This window comes from Dendropsophus ebraccatus, chromosome 5 (genome assembly GCF_027789765.1).
Source record: "Dendropsophus ebraccatus isolate aDenEbr1 chromosome 5, aDenEbr1.pat, whole genome shotgun sequence".
Lineage (NCBI taxonomy): Eukaryota > Metazoa > Chordata > Amphibia > Anura > Hylidae > Dendropsophus > Dendropsophus ebraccatus.
Window position 1 is genome coordinate 48,012,448 of NC_091458.1, and position 16,550 is coordinate 48,028,997.

Below are 16,550 nucleotides of genomic sequence, written 5' to 3' on the forward strand. Positions count from 1 at the left end.
TTAAAGGGATACTCCGGGCTGGGGGGCTTTTTTGCCTATTACCAGCGAGGAGGTGGATGAGGGCAATGACGTCCCCTTACCTTCCCGATTCCAGCGTCGTGTCCCAAATCGCGCTGCTCCGGTCCGCGCTGCTTTGCCGCTTCCTGGTCCCTGCAGGGGCTTGAGACCTGACGTTTTAAGTCCGCTCAGCCAGTCAGTGGTAGAGGAGGGATCCCACCTCTGACTGACTGGCTGAGCGGACTTGAAACGTCATGTCTCAAGCCCACGTCATAGACCAGGAAGCGGCAAGGCAGCGCGGACTGGAGCAGCGCGGTCCAGGACATGGCGCTATTGCTGAGGAGGTAAGGGGACGTCATTGCCCTTATCCACCTCCTCCATTTGCATATCATGGGGTGCCAGTGGACAATTTGTTTCTTTTATATGTGGAAATAGTTCAGTAAGGAAAATCTTACATCAGAGGGTGGAAAACATTACTGCTATCTCACATATGTCATCACCAGCCCCAGAAGAATCATCTGTCAATCCTCATGGAAACTGCAGCAGGTGATGACAGTTCTCTTTCATAGGTAGAGACACACAGAGGTTAGGGAACCACACCCTTTGGAGTCAGATGGATTTGGGCATAGAGTTCTGCAGCATATTTTTTTCAGATTGCTGTGCTACCTAAACATGCAAAGTTGCAGTAGGTCTTCTTTTCAATGCACCTTTGAAAGTTGGGCACTGACAGAATGGCAGCAGTGAGGGAGTGACCCTTTTTTTCTTTTTAAACAAGACCATCCCTTTTTAAATGTATTTGTTTTATCAGACAGTCCCTTTAAAGGGAACCAGTCATCAAGATTACCCCTTTAAAATGTCATTATGCATGATGAGCCAATAATCCCTACCATGTCTTGCTCTCAGTAGCCTGACTTCTATATTCAGAAAAAAAAATGATAAAATTGTGCATTCTGTATGCAAACTATGTACAACTAGTCATTGGGACAGAGACTAGAACACTAGTCATGATTATTAGTACCAGGGGCGTAGCTAATGTCTCCTGGGCCCTGGTGCGAGAGGCCAACTTGGGCCCCCCCCCCCCCCCTCCTTTCACGACCAAGTGATGCTATTGTTGTGTGTATATATATATATATATATATATATATATATATATATATATATATATATACACATATATATATATATATATACACACACAGTGGTGCCTTGGATTATGAGCATAATTCGTTCCAGGACCGTGCTTGTAATCCAAATCCACTCTTAAACCAAAGCAAATTTTCCTATAAGAAATCATGTAAATGCAGACAATTGGTTCCGCACCCCAAATATATTTATTATTCTGTACTGTACAGTAATGGAGAGGATGGGAAACACAAGGGCTGACAGAGACTGCAGGGAGCAGGAAGGAATGAGCAGTACAGATGTGGGCACATACATGCAGCACTCTCTGTCCGGGGAGAGAGGGGTTACAGCTATGGAGAGATTACCCCCCCCCCCCACACAGTCCTGTCCCCTGATGTAAGCCCCAGCCTGAAGGGGATCTGCTATGATTTGGAAGGTGTTTAGAGTACAGTGCTGTAGACCCCGCTATGCAGGCCATGCCCCTTCTCCACTCGCTCTCCCACCCAATACAGGAAGTTCTTAAACCAAAGCAATGTTCTTAAACCAAGTCACAATTTTGAAAAACTGTGAGCTCTTAAACCAAAACGCTCTTAAACGAAGTTACTCTTAAACCAAGGTACCACTGTATATATATATATATATATATATATATATATATATATATATACACACACACACACACACCAAGACAGATATTACCTATTACCGCCATACTGTTACCGACCAAATCCTGTATACTGAGACCAATATTACCAGTAATACCAGTATATAGGGAGGAAACATAACCGCCACACCACAACCATCACCACCATATTGTTACTGACCAAATCCAGTATACTAAATCACCTCATCCAGTCATATAGAGGTGGATGCAGCTGTACACAGGTTCTATACACCATATACATTACAGTGCAGTTATATCAGGTGACTCACAGGAGACGTCTTCTCTGATCGGAGTTCTTTCCTTTTCATCATCTTCTCCATCTGTCCTGGGCCGTTATGAGAACTTCTCCGAGCCACGAATCCACAGAATCTGCCAGACAGATATATTAGGCTCCACACTCTGACACCATCCTCATCTCTATACACACTGCACATCTGTACTGTCCCCTTTACACCCTCATTTAGTGGGTAGCCCTGACTCTGTGACCTCCTAATAATATATGCCCCCCTCTGTGTATTCCCTCTCCCCCTATGTTGCCCCCCCAAATAGATGGCCCCCTCCCTTATAGATGGCCCCCTCTACCCCCTCCCTTATAGATGGCCCCCTCTACCCCCTCCCTTATAGATGGCCCCCTCTCTCCTCACCCTCCCTTATGGATGGTCCCCTCTCCCCCCACCCTCCCTTATAGATGGCCCCCTCTCCCCCCCCCCCTCCCTTATAGATGGCCCCCTCTCCCCCCACCCTCCCTTATAGATGGTCCCCTTCCCCCCCCCCTCCCCCCCCCCCTCCCTTATAGATGGTCCCCTTCCCCCCCCTCCCTTATAGATGGTCCCCTTCCCCCCCCCTCCCTTATAGATGGTCCCCTCCTTTCCCCCCACCCTCATAGATGGCCCCCTCTTTCCCCCCACCCTCATAGATGCCCCCCTCCTTCCCCCCCACCCTCATAGATGCCCCCCTCCTTCCCCCCCACCCTCATAGATGCCCCCCTCCTTCCCCCCCACCCTCATAGATGGCCCCCTCCTTTCCCCCCACCCTCATAGATGGCCCCCTCCTTTCCCCCCACCCTCATAGATGGCCCCCTCCTTCCCCCCACCCTCATAGATGGCCCCCTCCTTCCCCCCACCCTCATAGATGCCCCCCTCCTTTCCCCCCACCCTCATAGATGGCCCCCTCCTTTCCCCCCACCCTCATAGATGGCCCCCTCCTTTCCCCCCACCCTCATAGATGGTCCCCTTTCCCCTCCTCCCTTATAGATGCCCCCCTCCTTTCCCCCCACCCGTACAGGCTGATAAAAAAAACAAAACTTAACTCACCTGACATCGCGCTCCCACGTTGATTCTCACTCCTCCTGGTCTGTCCCCGGCTGCTGCGCGGCTGCCGGGGGTGTCGCGTCTTACCCCCGGCAGCGCGCGCATCCCAGAACTCCCTGCGCGCCGGAAACCGGAAGTCAGGGCCCAAGGCGCGCAGGGAGTTCTGGGATGCGCGCGCTGCCGGGGGTAAGACGGAGCCCGACTCTTGTGACCGCAAGCAAAACAATGCTTGCGGTCACAAGAGTGATTGATCGGGGGGCCCCGCGGGCCCCCCTTGTGGCGGGCCCGGTCGCGGCGGCGATCCCCGCGACCACGGTGGCTACGCCACTGATTAGTACCCTTTCAGTGATGAGCGGCTGGGATTACATCACGAGTGTACATGAAGAGGCATCAGGGCAGGAAGATTGGTGCACTGAGGGTAAAGTATGACTCCAATGCACCAAATGCCTTCATTGCTTATTAATATGATAGGATGTAACTAAAATAGGCAGAAGATTAACCCCCTCGTGCTAGATCACGTACAGACACAACCAAATCTGCATATTGTTCCGGCAGATGGACGTGCCGCTATGTCACAGGGATGACACAGGCACAGGAGCTGCGCCCGTGTCATTCGCGGGGAGGGGGGGCACAGCTGTCGGTGATAGCTGGGCACCCACCGCAACTGCCCAGTTAGCCCTATAGGTGCTGTGATCAGTGCTGTGCGGCTGCACAGCCCCAATTTGACAGCAAAAGGTTTGCCCGTCTAAGACAGTGACCACAGAAAATTTAAAATGAGAAAAGTGCTAATTTTGTCATTTTTTTCAAGAAAAAAAAAATAATTTTTCACCAATTTTTTTTTTGCATATCTGCCAAAATTTTCCACTAACCTAAAGAACAATATGTCAGAAAAAATCTTAATCTCAGAATCAGAAAGAAAAGTTAGAGCATTATGTAGCTACAACCACATAAGTTGAGACCGGTCCGGAAGGAGTTAAGGTAAAAAAGCTACTTGTGTACTCTGCCTCCCCAGCACTATAAGGGTACGTTCACACTTACCGGATCTGCAGCGTATTTTCTGCTGCGGATCCACAGCGTATCTGCAGCAGATCCGCAGCAGATTTCATTTAAATAACTGAACACAGCATCAGATCTGCTGCAGATCCTGTAGGTGTGAACGCACCCTTAGGCTGCGTTCACACTACGTATATTTAAGTCAGTATTGTGGTCCTCATATTGCAACCAAAACCAGGAGTGGATTAAAAACACAGAAAGGATCTGTTCACACAATGGTGAAATTGAGTGGATGGCCGCCATTTAATGGCAAATATTTGCTGTTATTTTAAAACAACGGCTGTTGTATTGAAATAATGGCAGTTATTTACCGTTATATGGCGGCCATCCACTCAATTTCATCAGTGTGTGAACAGATCCTTTCTGTGTTTTTAATCCACTCTTGGTTTTGGTTGCAATATGAGGACCACAATACTGACTGAAATATACGTAGTGTGAACCCAGCCTAAGGGTACAAACACACACACCGTATATGCAGCAGATACGCAGCAGATCTGCAGCAGATTTGATGGTGCAGATTTGATGCTGTGTTCAGTTATTTAGATCTAATCTGCTGCGTATCACAGCAGTAAATACGCTGCGTATACGGTGTGTGTGTTTGTACCCTAAGAATACAACAGCAGGATAGATTCTTGTAACCTGCTGTTAGTATCTTTTTATTTGCATCGCGTCAATCGCTAATTTAATACACACTATGACCATATGGTGGCAGCCTTGTATTTTTTTTCTTGAATTTGTTTGCAAAGAATCGGTGCAGTATTTCAGGCATGTTGTCAAAGTGGAATTTTTTAGAGCCATACAGTCTTCTCAGTTACATCAATATTTTAGCATTGCAGACCAATAATTTGGTATTGATACTTCTTCACACAATTTATAACATTTTCTAGGAAGGAAGCTTGGCCTATTTTGGCTGCACTCTTTCTCTTACTGGAATCTGACACAACAGAGACAGGCATGGGCTTTTTGGGGTATAGCTTATGCAGGAGTAGTACAACAGGAGTGTCCATTTGTCCTGGGTCAGCTTTGTAAAGTCTTGTAATATAAACCCATCATAGAGGTGACAAGATGACTTAAACTGTCGCTGTCGTTATAACTTTCAAAATCTAAATCAACAGTAGATGTCATATAAAGCAAGTTTGCAATTTACATTCAGTATTTTTTTTAGTTATCATGGAAAACATGGCACTTCCTGTTTTCTGACTTTTTTTTTTTTCTCAAAAAACAGGAAACAGTCAGAAAACAGGAAGTCCTGTGTATCCCAGGTCATCTGAGCGCTCACAGAGAGAAGGAAGTCATGTGACTGATGGACACATTGAGCCGTGAATCTCTGTGTTTAGTCTGTATTTTTTTTTTTTTCAACCAGCACAAGTCAGAAAATCTGCCTTCAGGAGACTGGACCTGGATTTCTGGTAAGTTCAGCTTTGTTTTACAGCATGATAACAACAACAAAAATAATGAATGTAAATTGCAAACTTGCTTTATATCACATCTACTGGAAATTGATTACACGTACTAACTTACCTCTTCCCATGCCCCCATGTACAGCTTTCTAAGCCAATCAGTGACTGGAGCGGCGTCCCACCCCAGTCACTGACTGGCTGAGCAGCCAGTTTATCAGCGAGGTCTTGACATGTGCAGCAATCTGCTCATCTCTTTTTGCTCTTAAACAGTATCTGTGGATTAGACTTCCAATATGACAGGTTCCCTTCAAGTATTTGTGAAAGGGAACTGATTAATACAGATCAATCACTTGTTTAAGACAGGCACATGGTATAAGCTAATGACTCAGTACAATGATAGTGATTTGGTTATTAAGAAAACACTAAAATAAAGGCCCTATTACATCAAACGATTATCGGCCGTACTTGGCCAATTACCGAACGATAATCTTTTGGTGTAATAGGATATGCATAGGATGCACAATGTTGGGTGATCATGGTCTTACAACATGTTTAAGTGGCCTGATCATGACAGTGACAATCTGCTACTCGTCTCAGAGTAATAGGAGTGGAGGCAGCAGACTGCCGCTAACTTCAATGGGCAGCCAAGATCTAAGGATCGTCCGAACAGCATCTACTGCTTCTTCCCGCTCACTGTCTGTGCGTGTAATAACACAGACAGCAAGCAGGGAACGAGGGGAAAGCGAGCGCAGGACTGACAAGCCTTAATATCGTGCTGCGTGATACCGCTATAACTGTGTGTCCGCTAGAGGACTAGTTATAATATATGTAGAAACTCTATGTGACCACTAGATGTCACTATGAGCTGGGCAAAATTGCATACAGCAAGAATAGCAGCTCTGGTGAGGCCCAGGACTGTTTATGCTGGTTATCCTTTTTCACACAGGATATTATTTTGATCAAAACTTTTTTTTAACAATTTGAACCAAAGGTCATACTGAGCAATATTTTCTTTTGATTGAATTTAAGCTGCTCATACACTTTACATAGCTGTCACTTTCAGTTGACGGCTATTTTTCCCTTTGACTGTTCTTACACATGGCAGTATTAGCCTAAGGGTGCGTTTACACAGATAGACTTATCTGACAGATTTTGGAAGCCAAAGCCAGGAATGGATTTGAATAGAAGATAGATCTCAGTCTTTCCATTATGACCTGATCCCTGTTTATAGTTTGTTCCTTTTTTTGGCTTCAAAGATCTGTCAGATAAATCTGTCTGTGTAAACGCACCATAATGCTACGTTTACACGAAACAATTATCGGGCGAATTTTCGCGATAACGATCGAATTCGAACAATAATCGTACGTGTAAACGCGGCGAACGATTGAAAAATCATTAATTTTGATCTCTTAACATGTTCATAAATCGTCGTTCGCCGATCGCAAACAATTCGCCGATCGTTCCGTGTAAACAGTCGTCGCGCGATAGTCCGGCCGCCCGCCGCCCAGCCCCCCGCTCGCAGCCCGGTCCGGGGGGGGGGGAATCGGAGCGGCAGGGGTGGCCGGCTGCCGGCGTACGATCGCAAAACGATTTTTCCGTACAATATATCATACCGTCTAAACGCTGATCGTTATAAAAAAATAATCGTTACTTCAAAATCGTTAATCGTACGATCGGGCCAATAATCGCCTCGTGTAAACTTAGCATAACACACATATTGATCATTACAGTCGTCACCTGGAGTTGCTGTTTTAGGCAGCGGTGAGTCCTGGTGCCTGCCACAATTATGAGGGAATTCTGAGTAGTTATCTACTATTGCTTGAGATTCCCCAATAATTGCAGCCAGCATGTGGACTTTATGGTGTTTAAAGTGGCTGCAATGATTAACATGTGTGACATCGATAGGCTATTACTGTTATAAAAGAAGCCTAATGGTGTGTTTACACAGAGAGATTTATCTAACAGATCTTTGAAGCCAAAGCCAAGAACAGACTATAAAAAGGGAACAGGTCATAAAGGAAAGACTAAGATTTCTCCTCCTTTCATATCCATTCCTGGCTTTGGCTTTAAAAATCTGTCAGATAAATCTCTCTGTGTAAAGGCACCCTAAGAGTACGTTCGCACGGGCAAAACACACACCTGTGTGATGCAGTAACACACAGATTTTTCACCTTCAAGGCAGTATGTCTCACTACCCAAAACCCCACCCCCATTTACTTCAATGGGAGCAGGGAAATGTACTGAAAAGACTTGATATGTTTTTTTTTTTCCGTTTTTTTTCAGTATCGTTCAACGCCCATTGACTTTGAGGCCACCTTGTGCTGTAATGCATGTTTATTTCATTGAAGAGAGGGAAACAAGCCACTACCAGATCCTCTAACATTGTTTTTTTTCCTATAGGAACAGAGAATTGGTCACATTGACATTTAAAGCATTACTGCCATTTGTAATAATTTCTGACATGTCATTGAACCCGATGCGATCCTGAGGTACAGCCGGGTTCAGAGGATGACAGTGTGCTTCTCTTCCTGGCTGTCTATCAGATCCAACTCAATTATAGTTTACGAAGTGAAAGTATTGGATCTTCGGCTGACTAGAACGCACTGCTCCAATTTCTCCTGGTTGCATCTCAGGATTACAGTGGGTCTCAGCAGTGTGACCCGATGTGATCAACAGTATGCACAACCTTGGAAACTAGGCAGAGAAGCGGGGCAAAAAGCTATTTTTGTGGGATGCTCTGCAGTAAATAAAGGATTTCAACAGATTTACATAACTAACTACGGGAAGAGTGACTGATCATATGTGTCTCCCTTGCTTTCAGTAGGTGGATGCTGCTATACACTTTGACCACCAGGTGGCACCATATTGTGTTAGTAAAACTCATACTTCCTGGATGTTTCTTTTAAAGTGTCACTGTCCTTTTGACATGTCTGAGTGTCAGTGAAAGGAGTCAAGCTCATAGACTTTCATTATAAGTCCGACTCAGTCACACAGAGCCAGGAGAGGACTACGCTGAGTGCAGGCTTCTCCACGCTCATTCTCACAATCGGTACGGGTCTGAACACTCAGACCTGGACCAATCAAAACCTTTGACATAGAGCAACTTAAGCATTTAGATCAGTGGCCACAATTAGGTTCCCCAACCTCTCCATGTTCCTTGATTCATCTCCATTCCCTTCTCTGTGTTCGCTCCTCAAAGGGTAAGGGGTTACAGAAAGAAGGGGGAGTATTAAGATATAAAATCATCTTTACAATTAGGATTTGCAGTTAAATTAGATATAAGATATACATGAGGTACACAGTCAACAGTTTCTAATTATTAATCATATTTTGTGCAGGTATTTCTCCCTTCCATTCAGGAAGCTCATGTAGGTCTTGAACCCATACCCAGGGAGATAGGTATGGGGTATGAGAAGGGGGGGGGGGGCACCCAGAAGAGAAGGTTAGAAGAGGGTAGGTCTTTGAACACTAGCGGATGGTAATGTTGTAGCGCCGGTTGCTCGTGATGGATCCTCTCCAGCCACTTCCTGCTCTAGGTACCATGTGGTGTTGTGAAAGCATTGCTTTACTTTGTTCCTTATGCTTGAGTGGATAATAGGAATAAATCTTTCCAAGTCCTTGAAGAACTTCTTGACTCTCTTCTTCTATCCAGTCCATGCAAAACAAGTATACCATTTTCCCCAGGAAAAGGTGCCTAATGGGTGGGCTGAAATCTGAAATTCAGCAGTCGAGAACGCTGCTATACACTTTGACCACCAGGTGGCACCATATTATATTAGTAAAACTCATACTGTCGTTATAAAAAACTTTTGCATAAAACAGACTTCTCTTTTCCCTTATTAGTTCTATAGTGGAGTCATCAGGTGAAATGCCAAACAGACACCATTGTGGTGTAGAAGAGCAGTCGAGGAGGAGATGGGTAGAGGCAAACACTTTAACCTGGTTCCAGAAAGTTTGGATATGTTGGCAGGACCACAGGCAGTGGAGTAGATCAGCATGGTGGATCTTACACTAAGGGTAGGCAGGGTCCTTAGCGTTACCTATAAGTAAACCTTTGCGAGGTGAGATGTAGGCTCTATGAACAATCTTATATGACATCTCCCAATAAAATAATGAGAGAGAAGGTATTTGGCTGCATCTCGCAGGGCCTTTATGAGATTGTCTACTTTGATGTCAGGTATGGCTGATGTCCATTACTACATGCCATAGGGGAATTTGTCAGCCATCGATAGTACTTAGTAATTTGTTTATCTTCTAATTGTGTATTAGTATTCAGGGTTAAGAATGGGTCGGTCCAATCCTTATCTGAAAATTTCTGCAATGTTTCACTGATGAATAGGAATATAAATAGGATTATGTCATCCACAAAAGCGGATAGTTTTAACGAAGAATTTCCAAGGTTAATGCCTTTGAATTGGGAGTTGGTGTTCAGATATTTCAATAAGGGATCTATAGATAGGTTGAATAATGAGGGGGACAGAGGCCATCCTTAACAAGTGCCACAGTGGATATTTATGGGGGGAGGGATTGTATCCGCTGACAGTCAGTAAAGTTTGGGAGCACTGTTGAGAGGTTGATAGGAAAGATATGAAACGATCTCCAAATAATCTGTATGTCAGGACTGTATTCAGGAAGGACCAGGAAACAGAATCGAAAGCCTTCTCTGCATCAAGTCCCAACAACATCATGGTTGGGACTGTGGGAGTTGGGCTATTACACTGACTGCTACAGCTGGATGGCTACCTTGAGTAGAGAGTGCCTGTGTTTGGGAAAGCCGAGCTGTGATTGTAATAGTAGTGGGTCTATAATATGCTGCATTGTGTTTGCTGGTATTTTTGGTGAGAATTTTGTAGTCTTCATTCAATAAGGATATTGGTCTGTAGGATGTAACCCATGTAGGATACTTGTTAGGTTTTGGGATAAGGACTGTCCTTGAGGCAAAGAAATCAGGTGGGTAGGATCCTCCCAGATTGATGTTGTTCAGCAGTCTAGTGAGGGGGGGCACAATGTCTTTGCTATTAATTTTGTAGTACTCGGCAGACTGTCCATCCACTCCTGCTGTCTTATTATTGGACAATTTTTAATAGTGTCTGTGACTTCCAGTTCAGATATTTCTTTTTCTAAAGTGTCTCTTTTATCAGATGGTAAGTTAGGCATGGAGGCGCTAGATGGGAAAGCCAATGTAGCTGGCAAATCATATGGTTGTGAGTTTGAAAACATCACTATTTTTCGTCTTTTTCTTATCTTACTGACATGTCAAAAGTTTTTTTTAATAACTACAGTGACACTTTAAACAGATGTGCAAACATGGTCATTTTGTAAGGTGTATGCTCCGAATAGGACATGTATTGTATTGGGACAAAATGTATACGCCAATATTATGAATCTGCACATTTATTATGTTTTTTCAATTGGAAGCACTACAGTATTTACACTTACCTACTTCCCAACTTTATAAGAACAGAAAAAGGTCCAACCCTTGCAGCATGCACAGCAGGAGCAGCGTACCATGGCAGGTTTTCTTTTTGTTAGCTCCATCCAATCTATTTTATAAATAATTAAAATATATATGATATTGTATTGTATAAAAAACAGTGAAACAACAGCACTATACAAAGGAGAAATAATACTTCATGGAGAGAGAATAAAAAATTGGATTCCCCCCTCCCCCCTGATCACAGAAGTTATAAAAACCTCTGCCAGCCAGGCGCACAATGTACTGATTAGCAAGATAGTTTAGGAGTCTGAATTAACTTATTTAAAAATTTGCTATAAGGCTCAGCCTTTCCTAGTTACGCCCTTGACTGTGCTTTCCTAGGAACAAGAAAGGGGATTCTATGCAAGTTCATTTTTTTTTGCAATGAGATTTAATAGCAGTTGTTTGCAACTGTATAGGCTGCATATGACTCTTCAAACATGAACGCCACATGACCATATACTGAAGCAGTCCAGTCCAGATCTGCATCTCTCTAATGTTTACTTACCTTTGTGTTGCCATTTCAGATTAGCCTTCTCTCATCTACGTAGTTGATATTGAAGCCTATGCTAGCCATGACAACTCCAGCACTGGTAAAGGGCAGTTGACAGGCAGCCTAGCAAATACATCACTTTAAATATGCTGCTCAGCTTCCAGCTCACTGCCCGAGTCTCCATGTTACTGCCGCTGAGGATGTGAACTAGACTGGAGAAGCAGTTCTACCACTGCAAGCATGTACCGTAGTGTGATTGAGAATGTCACTGATGAATCTGATCCAAGTCAGCAGACGTGGATGATAATTATACCATTCCACAGTAATAATCCCTTCATATGTAATAGATCTTCCAACCAACTACCTCTCCAGGCGTGTATGAGTAAGTGGAGAAGGCTCCTCACACTGTCACCTTTCATTGTCTACATTTGCATTTACCTTTATTGATTTTCATTCCAAAGTGATTAAATAAATAACAAGAAACTGATGACTGCACCATCCAGAATACTGTATACTGGCTCATGAGTCACTGGCATTCGATCACAGCAAGAGAGCTTTATTAGAGATGAGCGCAACTTGAGCATAACTCGTGGTTGAAGAAATTGGATGCAGCCCTAGGGAGTCCGGGAAAACATGGATACAGCCTATGGTTGTTGTATACGTTTTCCAGGCAGCCTTAGGGCCCTATTACACAGAGCGATAATCTGCCAAATCTGACCAATTCTGCAGACTATCACACCATGTAATAAAAGAAACGATCAGCTGATTACAAAGATCATTGGGCGATTGTGTCTTTGGGTCATGCCTAAAAATCATTGGCCGCTGACTGTACATCGTTACGTATTACTGGCCGAGACGGGACAGTGACGTGTCTGTCACTTCATAGACCAGCCCTGCAGTTATCGTGGCGGCTGCGGGTAGTGGGCAGAGGCCAGGAAGACATCAGGGAGCGAGCAGAAGGAGCGTGGACAGGTATGTATACACTTTATTTTACACTAAAGACAGGGCTGAACAGACATTGCTAACAATATATATTCAGCCCTAGCTGCACGATAGTCGAGCCGTGTTCTAGGCTCGGTAAGCAAATGCCAATCTAGCAGATCGTTGCTCGCTTACATAAAATATTGGGCCGTGTAATACGGCCCTTAGGGCTGCATCCAATCTCTTGAATAATGAAATGCTGAACGATCAGACTTGGGCATGCTCGAGTTGTGCTCATCTCTAATCTTGACGTTAACTATTATTTTAATTCACAAATGACTATAAACAAGGTCCAAGCTAAAGTTGAGAGTAATATACATCAGTACACGCTGTGTAGTACTGCTGTGGGAAATTACTACAGGATATATTGCTGAAATGGGTGAATAGTTCAATACTTTACAGCTAGTTTTCTTCCCTTCCCCCTTCCCGTTATCTAGTTGCCAGTGGAAATTACTATTTTATGAGGGTGCTTATCCCAATCCAGCTTCTGTCAGCAAGGCCAGAAATTGTTGTTCAGCAGTTCTGTCTGGGGGTCAGGTGAGTGCGCCATTCAGTCCTATTCACTGGCCGTGCAGGTAACATGGAAGACATGAAAGATCATTCAATAATTATTTAAACACAATACACAATGGCCTCCTTTGCACATGAAAAACATATTCCAAAAACTGCAACTCAGCTGTGGTATACAGCTTTCTGGCAAAGAAAACTATGGAAAATATATAGGGTTTCATTTAAAACAATGAATCCTTGTGCACCAATTCTGATACAGCTTTCAGGCCCGAAAAAGCCTTAAATGAATTATTTGAAGATTAAAAGTTATCTACTATGCACAAAATAGGATCTAAATTGCCGATGAATTAAGGTTAGAGCACTGGGACCCCACCTGATGTGATAGTGGGGGGCAGCTTCATTCAATGTCTATGAAACATGTAGTCAGCTAGTGACTATATTCAGGTCATTTCTCACATATATACTGTACGTGTTTCTCAGATTCAAAAGTGTGGATTGTTGAACTCTTGAGTATGAGACAAAACATGTATACATGGGGATGATTACCTAAAGATAGTTACTACCTGCCTAAAGGGTGACTCTCAGGACACCTTTTTATTTCAGAAATTAAAGGGAAAATTACATATATGAATACCCCCTGAAAATAACGTGTAAGGAGGCCTACTTTTTAGGCTGTGTCTGGAACATGGCTGCCATCTTGGATCAAGGGCTAGTTTTTCCAAAAAGAAGGTGGTCATGTGTAGTATCTAAAGAGACCAGAACTGTCTCAAACATCAATTGCCATTTGCAGTATCACTTGTGATTCAAACATTATGAACACAGTGAGAGACAATTATGAAGTTTGCGGCTGGGGCGTACGCCAGGGAGAAGGTGCTGATTCGACCCGATGGACGGGCAGGGGGGGCTTGGCATGGCCTCCTCCTGCCCTGCATTTATCATGATTTGCGCCTGTTAGCAGACGCAAATCATGATCCAAGTTGTTGTTACAACTTTCTGTGTTGATAACCAGTGAACCACTGGGGAGGTGTATACGGGAATTGTAGCCCATTCCTTCTGAATAGCATTTGTGCTATTAGACACCGATGCTGGATGAGAGCGCCGAGCTCACAATCTATGTTCTAGGTCACCCCAAAGGTGTTGGATGGAGATTAGGTCAGGGTTCTGTGCTTTCTGTCATGTTCTTCCACCAGACCCCCCAACCATGCTTATATACCTGTGAAGGGCTGTGGCTAAAGGTCCAGGAGCTGTAATGCTAATCCTGCCATGGTCACATCTGTATTATAATATAGTACCATATCATATAGTAAATAATATACATAATAAATAATATATAGTAAATAATTAGATCATAATATAGGCAGATGCCACATTGCCAGGCAATGGTTGACACACAGATCTTTTCTGCTCTGCCCCTGTCAGTGCAGCCTCCTTTCATTTTACTTCTCTGCCCCCTAACCTGTGTGACACATCTGCTCCTGTCAGTTCTGCTGCACAGACCTCTATGCTGAGCACTGGAGCTGACTTTTGGCAGGCCAGGCACACATGGCAAGAGAACCCTCCGGCCCCCCTGATGTATGGGCTCAGTTCCAGCTGCAGCCCCTATAGCCCCCCCCCACTGCCAGGACAGCACAGAGGAGTCTGCAGTGTTTCTCAGTTCTTCTCCATTGCTGTGGGAATTATGGGGGGAATCCCTCCCTCCCCTCAGTATACCCCAATGCCATCATCATCTTGACAGCTGGTCCGCCAGGGCATGCTGGGACTTGTAGTTTTTGACAGCTGGATAAGTGCTTTAGTACAATAGAATATATAGGATGCCTGAAGCAGATATCAGCAATATAGCAGCAATATCTCATTGTAATAAACGAGACGCGTTGGGGGTGGCATTTCTGTCAGGGTTCAGTGACTGTCCCTGGGGGGGCCGGCCTGGCCACTGTTCACACCATTGTGCGTCTTCCCCGATAAGAGACGTTCACACGACGCCTCGTCTGTCAGGTCACTGAGGCGCCCGGGATGCTCGCCTGCTCGCCAGCCGTTACTGGCTGCGTCACTGCTCGTCTCCACCAATCACGTTGAAGTTCCCCGTCTCCGGGCGATTCCATAGGGTGGGGGAATGGGCGGGGCTTGTGAAGCCTGGAGGAGATCCAGTGTAAGCAGATACCGGGCCGGAGCTGCAGTCACTGCTCGGCGGAGTCGTACAGCGGTCCCGGAGCACCGGCTCCCCTCTTCCTTTTCTCGTGTGGGTGTGGAAGCAGCTTCGGGGGCGCCATGCTGCCGGAGGATGGAAGCTTACCAGGATGTGTCGCTTAGAGAGCAGCTCTTCCACGAATGGGTCCGGGAATGCATCGTGAGTGCGGGCTGTGAACGGTTAAACCCCCGGGGAGAGGGAGGGGGGAGTTAACCCTTTATGTACCAGGTGCCTGTCTAGTTCTGGACTCAGTACAGAAAGTGAGGGGTTAAATTACTTTCTCACCATAGGGGGGCAGCAACCTGTGGCTGTGCAACCCCAGACCTAGTCACAGTGCATGCTGGGACTTGTAGTTCTCCACTATTACTCCACCTGCCAAAAGGTTGCAGCAGGAAGTGGCTGTGTCTTATAGTGGCCAGTGGTGACCTGTGTCAGGGGTCCTGGGGCAGTGGGGGAGGGGCGATCTGCCCAGATCCTGTGTCACTACTATTATACTACAAGGCTGTGTTCACACAAGTAAAAGGCATACTATAAAAAAAAAAAAAAAAAAAAAAAAAAGAAAAAAAAAAATATATATACTGTATATATTTAAATATTTATCTCTCTCTATCTAAATATATATCATACTATAAGTGTGTGTGTGTGTGTGTGTATATATATATATATATATATATATATATATATATATATATATACTATAATGTCTGTCTAGATTCAGTAAGGAAACAGCGGCCAGTTCACGTCTAGTCATATTGTACAGATGTAAGAGGGGATACAATGCCTGCCGCTTCTGTCGGATCTGACACGGCTGTGTATTTAGGCATCTTGTAAATGCGTAAAACTACTTTACAGTCAATGACTGCGTACGTACACAAAAAGCTCCATAAACCTGTCTAAAAAGGCTCCAAAAAGAAGTAGGAAAAGCTTTACTGTGTGATGCTTGTGTATTTTTGAGCCTCATACTAAATAATATCTTGATATTGGGGATCAGCTGATCCCTGCTATGAAGCCCAGATCAGTTGTGGCCATAGATCTTCTGCAGCCAGAAGGCCTATTGTGTCTACAGCACAGGTGGTCACCAACAACAGTTCTCATGGTGCCAGGCATGATGGGTATTATAGTTTTGCAACAGCTGTAGGTCTGCCACGTCTACAGGGGAATCCTTTAATACCTGTTTTCTTTTACAGGAATAATGTCCAGTGTGAACTATGGCCTAGTTCAGTATACATATAACCATGGCAGGAAAATCCTGGGGTTATAGGGCATGTTCACATTGCTGTGCGGCTAGTTTGGTTACATCCTCTTACCCATAGATAATTCCTATCCAATTTTAATTTCTGAATTAAACATTTGATGAGT

The 16,550-nt window shown here is 44.5% G+C and overlaps 1 protein-coding gene across 1 annotated transcript in view; it reads left to right on the plus strand.

Moving 5' to 3' along the window:
- Window positions 1-15,116: 15,116 nt before the first annotated feature.
- Window positions 15,117-16,550, plus strand: part of LMBR1L (limb development membrane protein 1 like) — a 28,958-nt gene continuing 27,524 nt past the window's right edge. Inside the window, exon 1 of the mRNA XM_069972137.1 lies at window positions 15,117-15,350. Within this exon, the coding sequence (XP_069828238.1) occupies window positions 15,117-15,350 (234 nt within the window). The remainder of the gene's footprint in view (window positions 15,351-16,550) is intronic.